The sequence below is a fragment of the Pleuronectes platessa genome, chromosome 10 (genome assembly GCF_947347685.1).
Source record: "Pleuronectes platessa chromosome 10, fPlePla1.1, whole genome shotgun sequence".
In the NCBI taxonomy this organism is placed as follows: domain Eukaryota; kingdom Metazoa; phylum Chordata; class Actinopteri; order Pleuronectiformes; family Pleuronectidae; genus Pleuronectes; species Pleuronectes platessa.
The window spans coordinates 13693958-13719214 of NC_070635.1; the positions used below are offsets into that span (position 1 = coordinate 13693958).

Here is a 25257-nt window from a genome sequence, read left to right on the forward strand (position 1 = left end):
GTATTGGTGAACTACATTCACCATGTTCCTACTCTGCCCCCGTCTAATACCTGGGGAGTGCTGCTCTGCACGGGACACCCCCAACCTGAGAGGATAATATGAACTGAGAACTCTTTCATAATCTGTGAGCCTATCAACAGCCACATTTGTTGACATCAACAACCGAGACCATGAAACATCATCCAGCAAATCAGCTTCACTTCTGCTGAGCTGGCACTCTTAAAAGGGACGTTTTGGGTTGTCATGGAAACTACCTCGGCTTCTGATTTGCCTCGGTGCTGCCGCCCCCTCCATAACTTTCTATTTCCATCTTTTTTCTCCTCACTTCTTATCTATAAAGCGAGAGAGAGAAGCAGAGGAGACCCAGTCAGAGTGCTGGAGAGGTAGCCGAGACGGAGAGCAGAAACAGATGCTCTAGCCGCCCTCGGGGACATGTCTTCTCGTCCACTCCTCTGGGATGCAATCAAAACAGGAAGCACATGGAATAATTAGCAGAATGCACTATTAGGTTTCACGTCTGCCCTTTTGACCCTCTGTTATTTAAGTTCCCCCCCCTGTTTCGTTTGGTTTTCCTTGAATCAGTGTCATCTTGATTTGTCTGTCTCCCTCTTGTTTTTGCAGTACCCTCAATATCCTCCAAGGTTGATAGCAGCACTGACGAGAGTCGGTAGAAATCTGCTGACATCATCTCCCAAGATCCAGTCATTGCTTGGCTGGGAGAGAAGGAGGTGGGGCAGAGGAGAAGGAGAGAGATAGAGGGCGGAAGGGAGGAGGGGAGGGGAGAAGGAACTGGGCATCAAGAGAGAGCACTGCAGCTCTCTCTCAGTTGTTACACACACAGACACACACACACACATATTCAGATGAGCTGGATCATGAGGCTGTGAAAACACACGCCCACAGCAGCAGCAGCATCATTGTGCTGCACCACAGCGACAGAGCAGCGAACACACACTCCCATCTCCTCACTCTCCCTCTTTCTGACTGTCCGTCTCATCCTGCCTCTCTCTCTCACACACACACACACACACACACACACACACACACACAGACAAACACGTGCTGCAGGAAAGCTCTGAATGTTGGGTCGCTGAGCATTCACCTCCTACCCCCCCTCAACCCCTCCCCTCCTTTCTTCTGTTCTCTCTCTCTCTCTTTCACTCTCTCTCACTCCCTCTCCCCGTTCACCTTGTCCTTTCCGGCTCTATGGTTTATTGTTGCATCAGAGCCAGCAAGAAACATGCCGGGGGAGAGCACTCGCAGATCTGTCCCTGCTGACAAGCATCCAGAGCAGGGAGCTGAGGAGACAGGGCTCCCTGGACCAGGTAGGATATCTGGGGTTAGGGATGGAGAAGGGGGGAAGTGAACAGATGTGTGTTTTTTGAAGACAGAATCTAGGGCATGATTGGGAATAGAGAATAAACTTGTGTAGAGCAAGCTGATAGTGTTAAAGTGTTTGTGGCACGGAGGGGGAGGGATAAAGCATGACTCACATTCTAGGCCACTGGCGGTGTAGAGACTGTTATATTCTGCTTTAACCTGCGATGTGGAGAACAATCAGTTTAATGCCCACATGTCTGTTGACATGTGCACAGTAAGCTGTGATTCAGCTGCATGTTTGCCTCCTCTCTAAATCGCATGTTGTCCCCCCCCCACTCCAGATTAGCAGCCTCCACCCCAAAACTGTCAACTCCCACCGCACCTCTATGCTCTCCTCAATACTAAATCCCAATTAACAAACAATCTCCTGTCTAAAATGCACCAAAAATATCTGCGCAACCGCCAAGTGTCGTCAGAATCCAAGCCCTGTCTCCCCCCCCTACCCTAACCCCAGCCTACCTAACCCTGCTCCTCCTAAAAGCCCCCGTGCTGCCCCATCCACATCCACATCCGTCCATCAGTTTTAGAAACTGTACGGACACTGTAGAGTGTCTCCTCCCTTCCCCCAGCCTCTGCAGGAACATGACACAGCAGCATGGGAGAGCACACAAATACAACCGCACAAGTTAGAGCCTCGTTCAATTGTATTTTCAATTTCTTTAGGGTATTGTCAGATATTGCTGGTATGCGTCTGCATTTGTGAAATCACAAGGATGTAATCAATAGTTGATGTTAGGTTTGGATGGGTCAAAAACAGCCAGTGACAAAGTCCTAATTGGAGTCAAGTGTTGTGAGTTCTGGAACACCAATAGGTTTTTCCGTCATGTGAGTACACTGTATAGCATTGTGAACACCTGACAGCTATGATGGATAACCTGTTATTAAAAGAGCTCCCTGCCTCTTCTCTGCTTGAAGCAGGTTTTAAGATTGAAATGAATCATTGCCCTGATCTGTTCTTAGGCCTGAAATTATTTTAAGCTTCTCTGGCCTGAATCTTCGGAGAGGAGGGACAAGAGAGAATTGTCTCATCCTCTGTGCAACCTGTGTTCTGGCACATCGTTGATAGAGAAAGAAGAGGTTATAGAGATTGTGACTAATGAAGAGGAAAGGCAGATGGAGGAAGACAAAGAAGAATATGAGACTGTGGGCTTGTCTCTTATTTATCACACAGTTTGAGCAGAAGCTGAAATGGATGCTCCCTGTTGGGGCTGACAGCGCTGCAGCCTCTGTGACGCAGCTCCAGTCTGCTCGGCTTGCTGCGGCCTACTCCTGCTACAGAAAGCCTGGTGCTCAGTTTCACCATGTTCCCCCCAGAGGAGACTCCAAGGCTGGGCCAGGGAGGAAAAGAGAGGAGGGTGTGCACAGATTATCTGCTGCATCTGCAGCTAAGAGACAGAGGCTGACATTTAATGTATGCTCACAGACATAATACGTATCACTGGTTTATTTATAAGCCGAGCAGAACAGCAGTTCCCACACGATGCAGCAAATACCCAATTTGTTTCATTTTGTATTGTGCTATAAGGTGTTTGTGGGAGATAGAGTTTGTGTACGCAAGGTTGATCTGAGAATCTCTCTGATTAGTGGCAGTCTTCAGTCTCTGAGGCATGACTCAGCACACACACAAACACACCTAGAGCTTGTTATTGGGGCGGTGATCAGGCAGGGAGGCTAAGTGCTGATGCTCGCATCCACCACCATCGCAGGGAGGGCTGAGGAGCAGAGAGGGAGGAGACGCAAACAGGAGATCTGCTACTTGCAGAGAACAGCAGAGAAAGAGAAAGAAGCAAATTGAAAGATTAGAGAGAGAGAGAGAGAGAGAGAGAGAGAGAGAGAGAGAGAGAGAGAGAGAGAGAGAGAGAGAGAGAGAGAGAGAGAGAGAGAGAGAGAGAGAGAGAGAGAGAGAGAAACAGAGAAACAGAGAGTGGATTAGTAAGTGATGACTGAGTTCCTGGTATTGAAAATGTGTGTGTGTTTGTGGCTGGCACCAAGCTGAGACACTTGTGTGTTATAATGGCCAATCAGCATGTAGACTGAGGTCACCGTGGCGATGGCCCAGTTAAGAGAGAAAATGAAGGTTCTGTTACCTCCCTGTGTCAAAGCCTGTAGAAAGAAGCGTATATCACATGAATACATAGTGTTGTGCAATGTAAATTAATCCGACATAACACCATTATTAAAAATCATAAGTGGAACTGAAACCAATGGAGAATACAGTCTTTCATCCCCATTTTCTCCCTTCATGTGCTTTCCCTTTCTTGTGAACACTCCCTAGATGACCCTGACCCAATTTCATTCATTCACCCTGTCATTTTAGGATTTTTTCTATATTCCTTATGACAGTTATGGTTTACATTAGTAGGACAAGAGGACCGAGAAAGTAGAGAGGTTCCTTTTCCGATTGTGCATGTTGAGGGGGAAAGAGGAGGATGGACAGTGAAACTCTGAGGGGAGAAGAAAGATATTGTAGGGTATGTAGAGAGGAATTGTCCTTACTTCCAAGTTTTGAGTCCTGCCTGTCGTGGGCCAGTGCACAAAGGATAATTGAATCTAAAAAAATCAGGCCCAACCTGCTAATAGTCATTATGACCTTATATTAAGGTTTTGATGGAAATGCTTCTTCCCTCGATTCAAACTGGTGCTATATGTCAATTTTTGTTATTGTTTTTCAGACATGACCAGACATCCGTCTACTGACTCCACCCCTTCTGACAGTGGCTCTTCTCCTAGTGATAGTGGTTCCAGTCCTTCTCCCAGCACTCCTCAGAAGCTACTCCCAGCATGCACCTCTCCATTTGGTCCACGACTATTTCATGCAACACCAAGCTCCTCTGGGTCTACGAGACCCCAGCCCGAAGGCTCTGACCATCGCAACACCACCACGCCCAGATTGTCTGGAAAATTAGGTGGTCATGGACCATGTGGACGCCATGTCCCTGTTAAGATGGAGAGAATCAAGGTTTGTTTTATGTGTGTATGAGCATATTTGCAATTTTACAGTATACCATGGTGCTACCATACTTTAATATGAATGTATAATGTGTTATTCCCAGGTCCTGACTGGTTCTGAGGTGGAGAGTGATTATCAAGAGCCACAAATCATGGACACAAGGGTGGTGATGGGTCAAGAGACACTGCTCAAAGCAACAGAGACTCCGAAAGGGAAACCCCTGCTTAAGCAGGTTGGTCAGACGATCCCTTTGTCAGCTGTCCCAAGCTGTTCAGCTCCTCAGGCACAAGCAAAAGAGACCCAGCTGGAAACCAGTAGAGACGAAAGCCAAGCCCCTCAGAAACGGCAAGATCAGCAAAAAGACCCTGTGCATCCCCCAACCAAACAACTCTCCCCTTTTCACAAGCCTTTGGTACCTTCCTCGTCCCCGTCAGAGCCTGTCACAACCAATGTCAGTTTGATGGACAACCAGGAAGAGGTTTTAACCTTCTCGGAAAATGAAGTGCCTTCCCTCTCTATCTCTGAGCTGGTCTGTCCAGTTGCTTTGTCCTTTTCGGAACCAGCCTATGCTGTTGACCCTCTTAGAGTGGGCATGCCCTCAACTCTTGACCCTGACCTGTATTATACTGCTCCTTCCACACCAATCAAGATGGCTTCCCGCTCTTTGCATCTTAAACATCATTCATATCCTGGCTCTCCAGCCAGCCCACTCTCCCCTGGTTCTCCATCAGACAGCGAGGACCTCTGTTCCCCCCTCACTTCTCCCTCCGGCTCATATATCACAGCAGAGGGAGGCAGCTGGACCTCCTCTTACACATCTTCCACTTCTCCCTCCACTTCTCCCAATCTGCTTCTCACAGAAGAAGCTCAGGAGGCCCCTGCTTGCTTTGTAAGCTCCTTATCAGAAATAGGAGATGTAGTCGGGGAGGAGAAGGTACAATTGGGAGCAGAGCGTGAGGAGGAAAGGGTGGGGGACATCAGCCTGTATCGCCCTGAGGATTTTGGCCTAAATTCTCGGATAGGCATAACGGGGACAGTGATCCTTGAGGAGGAAGAGGCTCTAAAAGGGGAAGAGATCCAGATTCCCAGAGAAAGTTGTCGTCCATGCTGGGTGACTGAGAGTAGGTCCCCTCTAAGGAGCAGTAGCAGCCGTAGCAGTGACTCGCAGGAGGATGGAGGAGAGTCTGAGAGCTCACTCTGTCCACTGGAGGAGGCTAGTTCAGGGAGAGTAGAGTACTCTAGAACTATGCAGAAAGGTCTGAAACTGCAACTGGAAGCATGTCTATCAGAGGAACATTATGGACGGATGGATGACCAGTCACACCTACCCTCCACTGCCTTGACTCCTGACATGACCATGGCCTCTTCTAGCCTTAGCCCTGACTCACCTCTCTCCCCACTGGATGCCTTCTGTCACGGAGCATTTGACCGGCTCGGCCCCAGTTCTTTCATACTCACCCAGACAACCTGTTCTGATGATATGCCAGAGGAGGAAAGAATGATCCCAGCCTCTCTCATCTCCTTTCCCCTCCACACTAGCCTCATATTTAAGGCTGATTCAATGGAAATCACCCTCTTCCCCACAGAGGAAGAGAATGACATAGGAGAGGTTCACAACAGAGATGAAGGAAAGGATTTTGATGCGTATGCCGCAGGAGAGGAGGAGGCTGATGTTGAAGATGATGACGAAGACGATGATGAAGAGGATGATGATTATGATTATGAGGATGATGGCAATGCTAATGGTGCTGTTGACGGTAATGAAAACATTGCCGATGAGGACATTGATAAGGACGGCGAAGAGGCTAAAGTGGAGGTCAAAGTGGTGGAGGAGGTCGAAGAAAAGGAGCCGGAAGATAATGATGTGGTGGAGTTTGAAAGCAAAGCAGTGGAGGATCCTACAGGTGAGGACAGCTCAGCATCGTTCCTTCACTCACTCTCAGAGACATCTATCAATGAGGGGTTGGACGAGGCATTCTGCTTTCAAGATGATACTGATGACTCCTTAGATTCTGCCTCTTATAATGGGGAGGAAGACGAACGTCTATACAGCACTGAGAGACACGCACAATCACTCGAACCCCCTCCAATTGATGAACTCACTGACATAGAAACACAACCTGAACAGGGGTCCACCACTGGAACAGATCCAGCGGAACCTTTGCACACACAACTGAGCACAGACAAATCAGTGGATCATCCTGAAACCTCCTGTCTTTCTGAAGACATTGTTGCCCGAGCCAGGAACAACAATATAAATCCCAAACCTCTAGAGGAACCTAAACCTTGCGAACCTCCTTCCGACACTGAACAAACAACCATTGGAATAGGTCAAACAAAGACTTTGCACACCAAAGTGAGCACAGTAAAACCAGAGGATCATCAAAAACTCTCTTGTCAACCCGAGTCCTCTAACCCTAACCCTCGTGATGAGTCAGACAGCCCTCATGTTACCCCTTCCACCGCTCCTGTCGTCATTCATGCTCCTCCTGACCCTGCTGATGACTTCACCACCTCTCCTCCTTCTGCCCCTTCCACACAGGACACAACAGATCTTAACAGTTCGGTTCCTATGGAAGAATCGGCAGAGAAAAATCCCCACATGAAAGATACTGATTTGAAACAGAGCAGTGATTATTCTGTGGATGAGTCCTCTGAAGAACCAGAAAGGGACTCTTTCAAATTGCTCATCAAGCCTCGTCAACATCAGCCAGAAAGTCAGAGGACAGTTGGAGTAACAAGACTTGTGTTATCAAAGTCTTTCTCCAATAATGTTGTTGTGGCCAGAGGGGCAGAGGCCATGTGTAGGCCCAGTGTTCACAGGGAGTCTGACATTGAGCTTGACAAGAAGAATGGGAACACCTCAGCAGAGTCCAAGACTGTTGAGAGTAGAAATACCAATTCGGGTCCCTCTCTTAACATGGCCACAGCCACCAATGACTTAAATAAAGGTGTTCTTCTTCTGTCCTGCCCCAAGGACCCTAGTCCCAACCCCAGTAATATCCCTGTTTCTGTCATCTCTGAACTTGTTGATAATCTGGCCCTGACCCCTGAACACTGTCCTTGTGACTCTGCCCAAGAGAACCTGAGGGAAAACACCCTGAGTACTGACGAGGGGGTGCTCGGAGCCGTTGGATCTCCACACTCTCCCATTGCCATTTCACCCAAAAGGGAAAACTCAGAAACAGACACGAGCAAGGAGATGGGTCCTGTATCTGGGGTGTGGTGTGATAATAGGATTGGTTTAGGATTAGGTCTAGGATTAAGCTCAGGGGCTGAGTTTGGTATCTGGGGAGCAGGACAGTCTCTGGAGAAGAGGTACGACTTAGAGGCAGAAAGTCTGCTCATGTGTGACACAGCGGGCCAAAGCACACAGATGGCTGTAGTTCCCGACATGAGCAGTGAAGTATACACAAATTATGACAATAATCTGGGTTCTGTTGTGGATGAGGACGATAACAACAGTCTGTGTGGAAGGAGGGACCGGATGGCAGATGAGGAACTGGTAGATGAGGTAGCTTCTGTGTCCAACTTGGCCTGTTGGAAGTCAATTGAGGAGATCTCAGAAGCAGGAGGGGGAGAGGATGGAAGCTCCAGATTCCCAGAGGACGATGTCAGTAATCTGAATACAGACCCTGATGAAGATAACGCAGACACAAAAACTCAAGACATTTGGATGAATTCCAATAGAAACAACGACTCTGCCTTTGACTCCTTGGAAGGAGCCGTGTGTGGAAGTTTGAATGCTCTATCAGAGGAGGTGAGACCCCAGAGTGTGTGCGTCAGTGCTAGAGAGTCTGTGTCAAATATTCCACTTGAAGAGATGCCACCTCAGGTTCCTGACACGATTACTGATGAGGAGCAAGAATCAATCAACCAAACATCAGACACAAATCAGGCACCGTCCTCAAAGAAAGTGTCCAGGTCTCACACAGACCCAGCTGCTGCTGTAGGACATCTTGATAAGTCAAGACGTCCTACTCGTCCAGAGTGTCAGACAATCAACCCAGAGAGTAATCCAGCATTTTCTCTGCTCCGTGGATCTTTTGGCTCCTTTACTCCTAAATGTAAATCTAATGAATCCAGATCAGGTAGAGCTGGTAAAGACAAGGTGGAAAATACTGGATCTCCGCCAGAACCTGAGATTATGAAGCCTCAGACTGATGGCCAAAATAAAGATACTGTCACTGACAGACTTGTTGATGAACCAAAGACCAAAGATGACTTCAAAGGACAGCAAGGCGTTGTTCGTCACTCAGGGGTAGATGATGTGGAAGAAAAGGAGAAAGAGGGAGGTGAAAAGAAAGAAAAGGAGAACAAAGCAGAAAGAAAAAATTCTCCTGTACAGAAAAAACCAGAGCACTTTTCATGTCACACCCCTAAGGAGGGACTTTGCACAGATAAACCAGTCGCTGCTAAGAAAGGTAGGAGAGGGAGGCAGAACAAACACAGAGCATCACAGAGAGCCGGTCATGCTGACTCTAGCCCTGAATCTGTTGATGACCCAAAGAACGGGGATCCATTAAAACCCACAGCCGATGTACGGTCAAGAGGAACCACAGACAATTCTAAAACTAAGAAAGATCAGAAAGCAAACAACAAATCATTATCGTGGATGTCGGGTGCAGATAAAGCTGAATCTAGTTCTCCGATGAAGAGGGATAACAGCCCCAGTCCTGATGTCACAAGTCCTAGCTTTGGATACTGCAAATCTGCAACACATACTCCAGACAATCTCAATGTTGTGGTGGCACTGAACCAAGAAGTACTTGACAACAGACCATTATCTGATCGTCCAAGAGGGATTGCAGTAGATATTAATGACAACAACATAGATACTGGCCCCAGCCCACTCATCCTGGATACCCCATCAGGCTGTCTGACCCCATGTCCCTCCTCAGCATCTCCAGATTCCTCCTCCTCCCCTCTACCCGGTGGCTCAACAGAGCCAGAAGATGATCTTTCCACACCTGTGCAGGAATCCCAGCCCGTCTCCTCAGCCCAGCTTCGGTCTTCACTGTCCATGTGTAACACCCCTGCTGCCCACTGCTCTACCTCCCAACCAACACAACAAGGCCCTAATTCCAAATTTCTTCCTAACAACAACCTCCAAGAGGTCGCCATTGTAATTCCTTCATCTGCTACATCTTCCACAATTGTCTCCTCACCCTCGTACCCCACTGTAATGCCGTTAAGCCTTTCCCGGCCGACCCAGGAATCATCCTTTCCAGGGGCTCAAGATTCAGACTCTGTTCGAGACTCTATTTCCTGTCTCCAGTCTCCATCCTTTTCGCATTCTCTCGCTAATCTCAACACCCAGTCTCACAAACAAACCAAGAAGGGTCGCACATGGAACACACAAGACAGGTGCAGAGGTGAGTCTAGAAGTCATATTTATCACAGCACAATACATGGGGTTTACTTATCCTTTGGTTTACAGTCTTACAGGCAACAGTGAAAAGGGAGTTTGCGAGTTGTTAAGAAAAATAAAACTGGCATATTCCCCCACTCTAGAGTTAAATTAAGATTAGGATTAAGATTCCTTTATTGGTCCCAGAAATGTGTCCTAATATAAACGTGACCAATTAATGTGTCCTCTGGAAGGTCCCAGTTTGGCTGAAGAGGAGACAGACAGTGAGGAGGACGGCGGGCTGCCCCGACGTGGTCACAGATCCCAGCCCAGAGGAGTCGCCGGAAACAGAAATGGATTGCTGCAGATCGAGTCTGGTCCGTCCAACCAACGGGAAATGCAACCTTTCTCTGCCCACCAAATGACCGACAGAGAGTCTGGCTGTCCAATTAACCACAGCCACAAGCTTTCTAAAGAGCTCGACATATCCTTCAAAAACAATTGTGAGTTGTGGGGATGATGTGGGACTCAGAAATCCCCTAAAATCCTCTTTGCTTTCTCTTAGCTTTCTCTTGCACACTCCACCCTTCTCTTGTGGCCTGTTTCCAGCTTTGTTCTCTCTGTTACTCTTAGATATGTTTGAATATGAATTCATCACACAGGACAAAATGTCCTAACCATTTTTTTCGGAGAGATAACGTCCCAAGAAACATTCCCTACTTTATATAATTTCAATGAAAGATATGCTTTAATAATAATAATCATAATAATTTCTATCAAAATCAACGCATGAAATGTAAAATCACATCCTGAAGTTTTAATTCAATTTATTTTCCATAAACTAATCCTATCCCCTGGTGTTGCTTAGATTAGCTTTTGGATTTTATAATGAACATTCTTCATCAGCATTGCACTAATGAGATAGACTCACTTATAACCTCAGTACTTCTACTATGGTAATTAGTTTCTATGGCACAAAGAAGGTGAGACGCCTAACATACATGTGTTTGTCGTGTCCTGAATACGTGTGTGTGCAGGTTCCATCATGGCTTCATGTAATGAGTCTGAGAGTGAGGGGTCGGTGCCTGAGTTAGAGGAGCCAGAGCCACGGAGACCATTGGAGCACCACGTGAGTTTGCTCATGCTGTGGGAAACATGGAAAACACGAGTAAAACTGATTATTTAAATCTATAACTTGTTTTACTTTATGGCATCACAATCTTAACACTTCAATCATGAGGAAGTGAAAACACCCAAATAAATGTCAATTTTCAGTTTATCAGGTTTAAGAATCTTTCGGTATTGGTCTTAACATTGGCAGTAGCGCTTTTATTCTTGACTTATCATCAATTAAACTCCTGTTTATACAGTTGCTATAAACATAAAACACATTGCTTCTTGTGTATGCAAGAGAAAACTATATTATCTGCAGCAGCAATATATATGTATATGTACAACAGGCTTTTTAGGAAACTTCACTGGATGTAAGATTCATTTTCCTCAGCTCACTTAATCAGCAAAATCGGCCTATGGCAGAACTAAAATACAAAAAGAGATATTATTACTGTAAAGTAATAAGGTGACTAATGTTCAATATTCTTTCTTCAGTCTCTCTCCTCTGCAGATGAAGGGCTGAACAGACCGAAGCAGAGCCGCAGTGAGAAGAAGGCTCGCAAGGTCAGATTACAGCCTGTACATGAATAAAGTGATCAGAGTTGACGGTGTTTCAAATTGGGTTCTCAGGTCAGGACACTCACATGCTGCACACTACGTGCACAGTCAAATCAGAGCGGTAAACAGAAGCGGTTTTGCACTCACTGGACATGTGACTGCAATATTTTGCATGCCAAAATATCTGCCTCACTGATAAAGAAAAATTATTGGACCGACTTCAAAATTTATTTCAATTTCTAAAACACAAATTGTTCAACTTAAAGTTATACGTTGTAGTGACATAATTAAGAGACATTTTATTTGATAAGCTCCATTTGTGTGTTACAAGTTGAAGTTATGTTTTAAGGTTGGTAAACATTTTCCTTTTATTGTGTTTCTATGCTTGATTTTAAATGAAGCTTACTTTCTTGTATGCACCCCCCTTCTCTGAGGCAATTTTCACAAATTTGAAAAAATGTCGGTGGTCACTCCCCGTTCACTCTGTAGCCAAGATGACCCTCGAGAGTGAGGAGTGTCCGTCATACTTCTTCGTATAAATGCAATAAAAAAAGGAAATGTAAATGGGGAGGAATGCAAATTGAGACACTGCAAATATTAAGTATTATTATGAAAGCAATAGTTTCATTATGTTATGATACCAGTTTTCATTTTGTTTCTTTCTCACTCTACATGCTGCTGTATGTGGATGCAGGCCATGTCTAAACTGGGTCTTAAGCCAGTCCACGGTGTGACCAGAATCACCATAAGGAAGTCCAAGAGTATCCTGTTTGTCATCAGCAAACCAGATGTATTCAAAAGCCCTGCGTCAGACATTTACATTGTGTTTGGAGAGGCTAAGGTAAGTCTCTCTTTCTTTCTTTCTTTCTTTCTCTCTTTCTTTCTTTCTTCATTATTTACCAATCATTTCATTTACATGCCTCTCCTCTCCTCTCCTCTCAGATCGAAGACCTGTCTCAGCAGGCTCACAAAGCAGCTGCTGAGAAGTTCAAGGTGCCTGTGACCTCTTCTCCCTTGGCCCCACCTGTCCCACCCAGCCTCACCATCAAGGAAGAGAGTGAAGAGGAGGAAGAGGAGGTACTGTTGAAACTTACAAAATGCAGTCGTTCCCTGTAAAATCTTTCATTCTGTTTATAACTTTATCCAACTTTTCCATTTTCTCTGTCTCTTTCTTTTTCTTTCCTGTGACGCATCAGGTGGACGAGGGAGGTCTTGAGCAGAGGGACATCGAGCTGGTGATGGCTCAGGCCAATGTGTCACGGGCCAAAGCCGTCCGTGCTCTGAAACACAACAAGAACGACATTGTGAATGCTATCATGGTGAGAAGGAAGGAGGGAGCGGAGGAGACAAAGAAAGTGGAAGGAGGGCATAAATAAATGAGTCATCGCCAGTGAGCGAGGGGGTGCAATGACGAGGATGGGTCGGGGTGGGGCTGGTGTGTTGAGGGGTGGCAGAGAAGAATGAGCCCAGGATAAATGCAAGTGCAATTTCTCCCCAGTAACTGAGCAACCTCTACAGCTCCGGAGGTCATCAGTGCTGTCTTTTGTACACTAGGTGGCAGTCATAACTCACACTGAGATCACTGCTGGAGCTGTTAAAGTCGTAACAAAGCACAGCCTCTTGTTCTGAGCATCCCTGGCACATATAGGAAATGCAGAAACAATCTTCTTTACTAGTTTTTATTTTTCACAGTTTCTTTTTTTCTGAATTGATCTTTTCTTCCTTCTCTCCCTGTAGGAGCTGACCATGTGAGTGGAGAGCACTCTGAATCCGGCCCCTCTTCTTCTTCCAGCCTATAAAGCCTAAATGCCACTGACTCTTCTGTATCGCTGCTACTGTATGTTGCATCCCCCAAATATCTGCTGAATAAAATCTGTTCCAACGTGGACTGGGACTGCACCATGATATTGATTTGACTGAAGAGAGATGATCTGAACCATTCAGGTGATCAGGTGTAGCACATTTTTTTACTTTATGCAAATTCACAAGGCATACAATAAATTGAGATTTATTTAATTTGCTTGTTTTTGCTAGTTCGCCGAGTAAATGTTCACAGAATGATGATCCATATCCAAATCTATCAGTACCGCTTATTCTTTGAGGGACGCAGAGATAGCTGGAGCCAATCCGAGCTAACTTTGAGCGAGAGGCGGTGTTCAACCTGAACAGGTCACCAGTGTATCACAGGGTCAAACAGAGACAAACAACCGTTCACACCTACAGCCAATTCAGAGTTTACCAGTGACCTAGCCCCGATTAGCACGGAATCGGACTGTGGGAGGAACTCACGCAGACACAGGGAGAACTTACAAACTCTTCACAGAAAGATCCCGGCCGAACAGGACAACCCCCCCTCAACCCAAATTATACTAATTACTTAAAATGTTCTTTACTTAAAACAGAACTGAATAACTGGAAATCTGACATTACTATCAAATGCTTGATGAAAAACACAGTGTAAATTAATATTTTGTTTGGTGCTAAAGGTCAACAGGTCGCTTGAAGCAACTGAGAAACACACAAACGCATATTTCTCAAACTCTCCATAGATATGAATAAACAGAATACCTTTAATTTATACAGTAAAAGTTTGGAGCTTTAATATGCACGTTTTGAGGGTAGATTGGGTGAAACTCGGGAAGGCTTATATTTTGTGGTAATAGCCTTCTTTTTTCAAAAAAACATTGCTAACTGGCTGCACTGTAAAGCTCAGCATTACAGATACGTGTTTTATTGTTTGGCATAGGCAGTCTGCAGGTATTAAGGAAACACATTCCAGTGTTTTAGACTCAGAAGATTTATGTCTCTCGCACAATTATTCAGACGTTTAATACCAATTTTGGAAAAACATGCTCATAACTCGGTGTTTAACGCTGTCTAAAATGTTCCTTTCCAGTCATCTTCAATAGAGGGGTTATACTTTGCCTGCAAACACAGAGAAATGTATGAAATGAAACTCATCAACTGCTAACACTAGCATCCATAGACAGATGCCAAACCGATTTCTGGCAATCTATAAACTTTATTAAAAAACATCTGATTAGAGTAAAGAAGGAAACACACATCCTGGATGAGCGGGCTTTGTTTTGACAAGTAACTGACCACAAATACATACCGAGCATGTTGGGTAATCACCTAAATGGAGATGTGAGTTCCCTGCAATTCCACTGAATTAGTCCCCAGTCTCACACACATTCAGATGTGAGGCTGTGATGTTTTTAACTGTGTGAAATATATTAAAATACTCATGCAGAGTAAATGACCATCAAGATCATACAGTCCAACCGGTCACTACACGTATTGTTAATAATGTCAAACACTGCATCTTACACATGTACATCTTTTAGAATCTTCAGGGGTTTGTAGTATCGAGTAGGTCGTTTATCTACTAGGCATCAACCATTCCTCTCCTGAGTCTTTTCCACAGCAGTGCAGGCAGATAACGTCTCTCCTGGAGGAAGGAATAAATCCTTCTGGGTTTGAGTCAAGTCTTTGGGATCTCTTTAAGAAGTGGTGGTTTTAGCCGGGAGAACGTTGTTTTCAAAGTGTCCCTGGTTGGTGATGTTGCCAGCTGGGAAGTATCTCGCCACCACGAAGGAAGAACCGTCTGACGCAGTGGCCTTACCCACGCCCAGCTTTTTAGTGCTCTTCCACACCATTGCTGTGAAATGACCTACAGGTGGACGGTGAAAAGAGAAAGAAAACATGAAAAGTAAGAGATTACACATGGAAAAGGCAGCAGAGGATGGAGTGAGAAAGAAGCTGTTAGGACAAACTTTAGGCTGAGTGCTCGCAGACTGAAGTTCCTCCAAATATTTACGGATGAAGGAATGTTAATTTGTCTTGAACTCATCAATCCTAAACCTCGTCCTTCTCCCTCTACACTTCACCGCTTTCCTTCGCTTAAATGTAACTCCACACCAAACAATGTGAATCACTGGGATGAGCTAGGAGGAATGTTATGTTCCATGTGTGATTAAATTAAACAGACTCATGTACTGTGGAGACTGAGGCTGTTGGAAACAACCTGGAGGAATCAAAGAGGAACAGGATGGAGCAGGTATGAATGTATATGAGCAGTATAGAGGACTGGGATTCCCCTGGTATTTCTCCATGGCTGGTCACTAAGTCAGCCACCCACTGACCAAGGTGGAGCATCAGTAACAGAATGCTAACATATGTGGGTCAACGTGACAAGGAGACAGAAACTGACAACGTGCCAATGAACAAGAAGCGGATAAAACAAGAAACTAGACGACTTAAGAGCAGACAAGAAGACATGATAAGTACAAAAGTGTATCATACAACCTGTGGGCGAAATTTGATAAACATAAAACTGATGTTTAAATTAGTGTTAGCACGTTCAGGTAAAGCGAAACTAAATCCAGAGTAGGGAAGTTTCATGATTATGATTAGCACAACTTTTCTTTGAACTCGAATGGCACCCAATGGAGCCCACAACTTCTCCAAGGCCCACTTCCCCTTTAATACAACCGAGCCTCAACAATCTGCACACACTCATATATAGCAGTCCTCAAAATGTGCCTGTGATTAAAAACTTCCTGGATCTGTCCCCTCAAACTTTGAAGGAGTTAATTATTTCCACCATCCGCTCCACTGATGAATGGGTTTGAAAAGTCAGCAAAAGAAAATAATTTACGTGTTTTGTTTTAGTCTTAAATCCAAAGATATTCACCATCATATGAATTATCACAATAGTGACTAGTGACTGATAAATCTTTTCCAATCAACAAATCTGTTCATCTAAATTATTTAACACATGATTTTACAGAAGCCATATTGACAAACAGTTCATGGAAGTTTTTGATTATTATTTAGGAATATTCTGATACTGAGTTAATTTATTTTGAGTTACTTTTACATTTGGTCAGAGGACGTTTGCCACCGACTGACATCTGAAAGGAAGTGAGATGGATGGACATACACTCTTGTGTGTGTGTGTGTGTGTGTGTGTGTGTATCTCACCTGTGCCAGAGGAGAATCCAGGACTGCTGAAATTGTACTGTTTCACTTCATCATACCAGCGATCTGTCACATCCTTCCCTGCACGAGCACAGGACAAACATTACCTCCACTTTGACAAAAATCTAACTCATCATGAGTCGTACATATTAATCAGACTAACAACACTGCAGCCAGCAGATACAAATCCCATTCGGATACATGTTGTTTCCAGTGCTGCTCGAGAAGTTTTATGAATCACACCATCCTGTGCTGACATATTTCTGCAGTGAGTCATGGTCTGAGTTCTCTGGTATAGTGGGAAGTAGACAGGGAATGGATCCCAGCTGTTCACTTGCAGGGTGGGAAAGTATGCATGAGAATATTCTCTAAGCCCAATAGATTAAATTATCATTTACATTGAGGACTGGGTTTTATCACATATGTCGCATCATGTATATGTCTTATAATCACATGAGTATCTCAGGGGTTTAACTGCGGCTATAGTGTGTGAGTAAAGCATGATAAACATACAGTTGATATATGTGCATATATAAACACACCTGATTGGTCGTAGGATGCCCACGCCAGGTTCTCTCCACAACTCCCTCTGCTGGACTCCACGCTGTGCTTCAGGATCCGTGTGCTGGCCAGACTTTCAGCATAACTATAGAAAGGGACAAATAAAGTTCTAACAACTCAAAATGTCTTTTCACCTTTTCACCGCTGTAAGCTCATTTCTTCACTGGACAGATTATCAGTTTGAGACTCATTTCTTCTTCAGACATGGCCTTTCCAGAAGTCCTCTTTTCTTTCTTTCTTTTTATCTCTTTGCACTGTGCTGTGCTCCACCTTCAAGATAAACCGTACATCTCAAGTTGAATCTAGTGACAAGTTATTGTAGGAGTGTATCAGTAAGGCACAGGCTGTAGCTTCTGCTACAGCCTGTGCCTTACTGATATTTGTACTGGTAAAAAGGTTCACATACCGTAGTAGTTATATGGAAAAATTTAATGTTAGTTAATATATATGACAAAAAGTATAAGCAAAAAATGTACCAGTGAGCTTCTTTGCTTATCGTGTTGGATTATTTTCTGAATCTAGTTTTATTTGATTAAAATTAAAAAATCTTCCCAATACATGCAGCTGTCGATAAGCGAAGGTGGAAACAGGTATGATCAAATAATTTAAGATAGTGCCTTGACCAATGTCAGTCATCACAGAGGTAGAAGAAAATGTGCCTTTCACTATTCCAATGTGCTGTAATGCTCTTAATCTGAATTTAATATCCTATGACCACAATATTAAAAGGTTTCCCAAATCAACAGAGGTGTTGGTTTTTATCATTAATGTTAGTAGCTTCATGTATATTGTCAAACAATTGACAGACAAACCAGCAAAGAATACATATTTGTTGTCGTGCCCTGAATGTTAACATCAGGTTTCATATAACCAGATGTTGTTTAACATCTCACTGTTGCTCTTGCACCATCAAACGTGTGCCAGGAAATGGAAAGAAAGTAGAGAATATTATGCAAGACAGTTACCGCAATGATACAGGAAGGAGAGAGCCTCCATCCGTACTAAACACGTTTGGCATTTCAGTTATTCTCTGAGTTTGTCTGGAGTTAATGATACAGACAACCTGAAAATTAAGTCTCATTAGAGCTTTATTTGAATGAAACATCAATAGAGATGCAATTACTGGCAACAGATTGTCAACACAGCCTGTAATCACAACACAAAACTAAGCAAAGAGATTGTGTTTTATATTTTGTAGTTATTGCATTTGACAGGCTGGACTGGAGCTGTCACTGTTGCCCAGAGCAGTCTGACAATGACTGGTGGGCTCACTCCCTGGTAATTAGGTTTCTAATTTAATCTGTGTGTGCGTGAACCCACCGGGCAGCCTCTGTGCTCAACTTCGAGCTCATCTTCAGCGGAGGAGCCTGGTGCTTGTTCCTGTACTCGTTGTGGCACTGCAGAAGCTCCCCTGCAAACTGCTTGGAGGCTGAAAGAGAGAGAGAGAGAGAGAGAGAGAGAGAGAGAGCGAGAGAGAGAGAGAGAGGAGACATGATGATGTAACACAAGGTCTCTTACAGGACTCCAGAGTCCAAACCCGAGCTGCAAATCGGAGTTTGAGTTGCACCAGCTCAACAACGACAGACCTCAGGCTGACCAAAGAGTTCTCACTCGATGACACATGATGGATGGAGAGAAGAAAACGTCATCTCCATCTCCATCGCCCCCCCCCCCCCCCCCCACACCCACCCTTCTGCCTGGTGCCTATCACTCACTGGCCTTTTCACAACTCCAACAATCTCTCGAGTGCTCGCACACAATAGGCACATTCATGCAGGCACACAGAAACAATACAAGCGGCCATGCTGCCAGGGGTTTACTCAGCATGCTGCAAGATGAGTCATCACAAAGAATCAGAAGAAGAAATACATCTTATGGGGAAAACACTAATTTATGAGGAATTTAAATTAAAAGTAAAAGTTTGATATGCAGATCTGTAAATTCTCTTTTTTAAAGATCCCAAATCTCACAAACAAATAAACCCGCATGCACACGCACACACGCACACACATACACACACACACACACACACAAAGCTCCAACTTAGGGTCAAAGTGACACTGTCAAAGTAAAGGTAAAAACCTCTTCTCCACATACCTGACTTTCCCATGGTGCTGACACAGGAAGTCCTTCAGTGTGATCAAGTTTGAACAAAAGCAGCTTCTCCTCTCTCTTGTTTTTTCTCTCTCTCTCTCTCTCTCTCTCTCTCTCTCTCTCTCTCTCTCTCTCTCTCTCTCTCTCTGTGTTTTTCCGGTTTTTCCCTCTCTTTGTCTCTGTGCTTCTCCCTCTGCTGCTTGCTCCCTCTCTTTGCCTGTGTCACACTGATGCTCTGAAACAGCTGCTGAATGCTCTTTCTGTTGGGCCTTTTCTCCAGATCCTTTGAGTCCACCTGGAAGCCACAGCAGTTTGTGCAAAGCAAAAAAAAAATCCCCTCAGCTATTTATCTGAATGTAGTGATCGCTAGGCAACCAATAGTTCCTCAAACTTTGTTTCACTTCATTTGATTATATACCCTGTCTATCTCTCTTTGGGCCACACCCACTAAATGCATACCAAGTTCATGGCTTGGAGAAATATACACCCACTCTTTGCCGCCCTACAAATTAAAGGCCAGCCCCCTACAGCGGCTGGTGACATCATCTCTGTGGGACACATGCTCACATATGCCATATATGGGCAAGTATTTCACAGACATAGCCAGGACAGGTTTTCTTACAATCCATGAAACATGCAGCTCTTTGGTGTTTCATGTGGCTCTTATTGTGAAAAGTCTGAGAGAGGTCACAGGCTGCTTACTCACTTATATTTCTGACTGGACACATCTCACCTTTCAAGACAAGCTTTCACTTTCACTATAGCACATATTTAGAACTTTGACCACTTGTAAATTAGATTAGATCAGATTAGATTCAACTTTATTGTCATTGCACAGTACAAGTACTTAACAAACGAAATGCAGTTGAGCATGTAACCAGAAGTGCCAAAAAAGCAGTATTGTGCGCAGGGCCGGGTCTAGGCAGGGGCAAGAGGGGGCCTGGCCCCCTCAAATAAATGTTGTGCCCCCTCAAACTAAATAGGGTTAGGGTTAGGGTTAGGCACAATGCCCCCTCAAGATTTGTGGCTGCCCCCTCATACATGCCTGTCTAGACCCGGCCCTGATTGTGCGTATTTAAAGTGGAATGTAAATAAATAGATATGTAAAGTAAGAAATATATATGGAATAGTACAGTATTAACAGGTATTGTATGATATAATAACTATGAGCAAGATAAATATATATAAATATGAATATACTATAGGCGGGGTAATACAGTAGTAAAAAAAAGTAACAGTGTAGTGCAAATGTTCAAATGTTCAAATGTTCAGTGGTTGGAGGAGGGTGTGTGGCAGTCCAAGCCAGGGTGGAGGGGGGAAGCATAGTCACTGGAGAAGGTGTGTGGGGGTTGAGGTGTTGAGGGTCCAAGAGAGGTCCTCAGAGATGTGGACACCCAGGAACTTGGAGCTGGTGACACGTTCCTGAAGTCCACAATGAGCTCTTTGGTCTTCTTGGTGTTGAGAGTCAGGTTGTTGTCGGTGCACCACTCCGTCAGATGCTGGACCTCTTCTCTGTAGGCCGACTCATCGTTGTTGCTGATGAGGCCAATCACCGTTGTATCGTCTGCAAACTTGACAAAGGTATTAGATACATGTACAGGTGTGCAGTCATAGGTGTAGAGTAGAGGAGAGGACTTAGCATACAGCCCTGTGGCACGCCGGTGTTCAGGATGAGGGTTGAGGACGTGTGGTTCTCTAACCTAACAGACTTCCCTGTGTCATCGCCAAACTGCTGTGTTGAAACTGCTCAATGTGTAACAGAAGAACACTGAGGCTTGATTGGCCGATCTCCCAGTGGAGAATAACAGTTTATTCACACTTTGTTAGGACTGAATGAATCGAGGTCAGCAAATAGCCAACACATACTGTGGGTACCATGTTAATACCAGTTTAGTCCAACATCTCACGTTTAACATGTTTACTGCAGCAGCAGAACTTTGAGTTTGGTGTCCAGGCTCAGACCTCATCCCTATACGATTACAAAAATATAACATAACTTTAACCCCCTTGTTGGAGCCTGTGGGTGGATGCTGGGGTGGTGGTGGTGCTGAATCCACAGGGAGCTATGTTGAGCCAGGGGGGCAGAGGCATTGACAAGCAGAGGGAGGGATGGGAAATGTTAGCTATTTAATGGATTGTTGTAATATTTCTACATTCATTATCCTCAGAGGATGACTCTGTGTTACAGGGGAGACAGCAGTTGAACTCACACTTAGCAGTGGACCATAGCTGTCAAAGGAGGTGATGTCCATGTCTTTGTCTGCACTTTTTGTCTTTGTCCTCCCCCGTCCTGTCCTCTCTTGTCCTGTCCTCTCCCGTCCTTTCCTTTTCTTGACCAGACAGCAACCATCACATAAAACAACATTTTAATATCTTCAGGGCAGATGTCTTGACTCTATCATTGAAACCAAACTGATCGTGCATTTAAAAAGCATCAGGTTCTAAAATTACTTACACTGAATCAGCACTGATGCATTGTTCCTCTAAACAGCTGCCTAGGATTGAATTCTGTTGATTTTGATCTATTAAAACAATATTTCAATAATTCACTACCAGACCTTTCAATTCTTTAATATTAAATGTTTTTATGACATCATCTTAACATTAGATTAGAAAATCAAAATTTTGTCTGGAAAAATGAAACACAAAAACTATCATTTTTTATTTCATTATCGTGGAGTTGATGTGTTTGGGAGTAGGCACTTAGAGATATTATATATCTTGATTCAATGTTATTCTACTGCAAAAACATGATCCTTATCCTGCGGTAATTCACCTAATCTTCTTTCAAAATAGAATTTGTAGAAATATTGATTTAAAGTTAAGTTTTCAGCATTTTGCCTTGCCAAACCCTAAAGGTGAGTTAATAACTTTTCTTTGTTTGAAAGAAATTTCATAAATGTGATACCAATAAGTTTCTTTCAAAAACCACGTACAACGAAAGAAAATCTTCGTACATGCACACAAAACGTGATACACAACCACAGACTGTGAAATTATTTGTGAAATATTAATATTTCCCGTTATTTTCAGCCCATCCTGAATCACTAATTCATTAAGCATCAATTAAGAATATAAGAATATAACATTAGATACAAAGGAAATTCATGCTCCTATCATGTAACATAATACACGTTTTCATTTTGGATTAAAAATACATCAAATATTATTTGTATTATTTGAAATTCTCATGAATAATAACATAAATAATAATAATAATATATTGGTTCATTATAAATGAACCAACTGTTTTGTTTAAATCTTTTCTATGTATGATAAGAGAAGTAAACATTCTGAGTTTCTGATTAATAATTCAGAGCTGTGGTATTTCATCAGGAGGTGTGACATAACCCCCTCTATGTGATCCCTTTAAATGTAATTATTTGATTCGCCACGTGGTGGCGCTGCTAGCACAGACACAGACCATCTTTGCGGTTGCACTACTATCAGTCACACTAAGTGCAACTAATGACATCTTGGTTTCATAATATGAGTGGACATGATGGGATTCATGTGAAAAGTCAAGCCACTTGATTTCTCATTAGCCGGATAGTGCTATCTCAACAAATTGATTCCCTCCATGCCTCCTCCTACCATCTGCAGAGTGATGGGACCGGGCAGCTGGAGGAAGACATTTACATCGTGGTCTGGAGACACTGCGACTTTACGGCCATGCATCTTAATTCGTACTAATTGAGATAGCTGCATGTGTGTGTGTGTGTGTGTGTGCTGCGAATGTGTGCGCACATGTACTTGTAGTCATGGTAATGTGATTTATAGAGGGAGCCCCTTTTAGAGGGACACTACAGACATTGATCCATGCAGATATTACATCATTTATCTCTGCACATTGCCTATATCTGCTGTACTTATTGCTTGGCTTCACTCCCTGTCAGCTGTGACATCGTTCCTTCACTTCTCCTCTCCTCCCCATCACTTTACCTCTGTCTCTCACCCCCTCCTTCCACCCCTTCCATCTGTAATTTTCATTTTCTCCTCACCTGAAGCCCTTAATGAAAACCTTCCAGCGCATCCCTCATATAAGAAAAAAGGAAAGGAACACCAAATTCTTCCTGGACCAGAAATTATTTCCCATCTCAGTCATGATGATTGCCGTGGATGTGTGAATTTATGGCAAAAGAAATGTGAAATAACACAAACCAGGGCTGTAAGTGCACTTAGTTGCATATAATTCCTCTTCAGTAGTCCCAGGAGAAAGGTGAGGACTTTTTAATAACTCCTTCCATTCACTTCCATCCTCATTAAGAGGTCTAGTTGAGTGAAAATGGGGAGATCTACCGAGAGGGCGTTGAGAGGATTGATCTCAGCTGAGAGGAAGAGGAGTGAGGGGGCTGCACGTTTTCAACGGAGTTGTTGGAAGCGCTCTCTCCAGAGCGCTGCTCCAGGATTTGACACATCGAGAAGCCTTTTATGGTGTCATTAGTGCAACTGTTCCACCGAGGACAGATGATTCTGTGGGTTAAGAGGAGTTAATCACCTGCCAATCAAACCTCATCAAGCCGCCTCTACGGATGAGGCGCTGTACAAATCTCATCATATTTAGGGAGCTTTCAATTAAGCAGATCCGGGTGGGGGAGAGGAATGCAGTGAGGAGGGAGCGACAGAGTGAGCAGAGGGCAAGCAGGGAAGGGAAGGAAAGGAAGGAGAGAAAGGCAGGAATACAGGCAGTCAGAGACAGTAAGCAGGGCTGGACGACTCCTGTCTGACACTAAGCAGCAGAAATGTAATGTCTTAAAAGGCCATCACAGTCAATAAAGTTCCTAATGTGCTTAAAGCAATTACGGTGTCCGGAGAGGAGCAGAGTGCGTGCAGGATATTAACCTCAGTAACCCGCTCTATCTGGTCCTTAATTAAATTATCCTCACATCCTCATTCTCATACAGACGCACACGCACACATTCAAGCACACACAGACAGACACACACATCCACGCAGGCATGCAGCTGTGCATGTTTACAGGGCGTGTGTGTTGAACCGTATGTCTGCTGCTCAACACTGGTAACCGTACAAGTGGTGTTTGACCTTGACAGTGATTGACGGGTTATGTTTGTATGGCTGAGTGTCTGTCAGCATCCTGTATGTCTGTATGCATCCACTTGGAGGGAAATGATCAGCTCTCCTACACTGTCAGTCTCTCTGTCAACATTGTAGGGGACAATTTACTTTAGTGGTTATTTTGTTTTGTACAGTTTCCTATAATATAAGAGATATGTAAGTGTGAAGTGTATAGGAAGGTTCCTGCAGCAGCATGTAATGCAGAACTAATTCTAGGAAGAATGGAGACGCTGGTATCTAGAGTGAATCATCTCAATCAAATAACTCAGAGGTGGATAAAATTGCACATCCAGCCGTAAATAAAGAAATGATTGTAAATTGATTTTAATTTAAAATGAAAAAAACAAACAAGTGTTATCTCAACAATTCTCTCTTACGATTCACCTTGGAATTTTCTGCGGAGTTTTTAGGAGGACACGGCTCTTCTGTAAATATTATTCTTGAACCCATTTGCACTTAATTTTCCTCGTTGCTTTCACTGACATTTGTGTCTGCTGCCTGCTTCCTCTAACTCTCCCTCCTTCCCCGCGCTGCAATTTATATACTCTAATTTAAATAGCCCTGTCCAAGTCGTATATCTAATAAGCTCTTCAAGCTGACTTAATGTCGTTTAATAGTTGTCATACAAGATGTTGTGAGCAGAGCCACAGAGAAACCCTGACACGGTAGATGCTTGTTATTGCTTCTGAAAATAACTAACCACCCCTCAAGCATTATGCTCGAGTCCCCGATGGAGCTTTTCTTAGCATCTGGGACAGCGGTTGTGGTTGGACTGGGCAGTAAGCTAATTTAGTATTTCTGGATGGTGCATCCGCTCTGGCTTACTTTACTGCTCTGTTGCGTTTGTATTGTGAAGTAATGTTTCCCGACCTCGCCTTGGGAATGTTAAGCTACTGCTTTGGGCCAGCGTATAACAAAGCCATTTGTTAAATAAGAATTGTGAGTGTGAATGTGCTTGTGTGTGTGTGTTGGTGGGCACCAGCGATAAACATTGACCTTGTCAAGACCAGTGGACATAATGGGGACCAAAGCCAGGTCTTACTGGGACACAGCATTACTTCTGAGCTCCTGGTTCAGGTTAGAGGCACGATATGAATTGTGGTTATAGGTTAAGGTTTGTTGGGAATTCATTGGTCATGGTTAAGGTTAGGGATAAGGGTTTGGTTTAAGTGTCCACAATGAATTGGAGTCA

At 44.0% G+C, this 25257-nt stretch overlaps 2 protein-coding genes across 3 annotated transcripts; one reads left to right on the plus strand and one right to left on the minus strand.

Moving 5' to 3' along the window:
• The first annotated feature begins 969 nt into the window (after window positions 1-969).
• nacad (NAC alpha domain containing) lies at window positions 970-13303 on the plus strand. The gene is made up of 10 exons (XM_053432948.1): window positions 970-1325; window positions 4053-4339; window positions 4434-9705; window positions 9935-10183; window positions 10718-10809; window positions 11289-11357; window positions 12046-12192; window positions 12294-12428; window positions 12548-12670; window positions 13089-13303. Exons 1-10 carry the CDS (start codon window positions 1241-1243, stop codon window positions 13101-13103), a joined length of 6474 nt encoding a protein of 2157 aa, XP_053288923.1. The 5' UTR covers window positions 970-1240; the 3' UTR covers window positions 13104-13303.
• Window positions 13304-14353: 1050 nt separating this feature from the next.
• On the minus strand, window positions 14354-19456 carry glipr2l (GLI pathogenesis-related 2, like). Of its 2 annotated transcripts, none has more exons than XM_053432951.1 (6): window positions 19113-19456; window positions 18993-19074; window positions 18216-18324; window positions 16877-16980; window positions 16338-16415; window positions 14354-15024 (listed from the first exon to the last, which is right to left on the minus strand). In XM_053432951.1, exons 2-6 carry the CDS (start codon window positions 19003-19005, stop codon window positions 14855-14857), a joined length of 474 nt encoding a protein of 157 aa, XP_053288926.1. In that variant the 5' UTR covers window positions 19006-19074; window positions 19113-19456; the 3' UTR covers window positions 14354-14854. The 2 variants fall into 2 exon arrangements, with proteins under 2 accessions (XP_053288926.1, XP_053288925.1); XM_053432950.1 differs by having other exon boundaries at window positions 19109-19456.
• Window positions 19457-25257: the final 5801 nt, after the last annotated feature.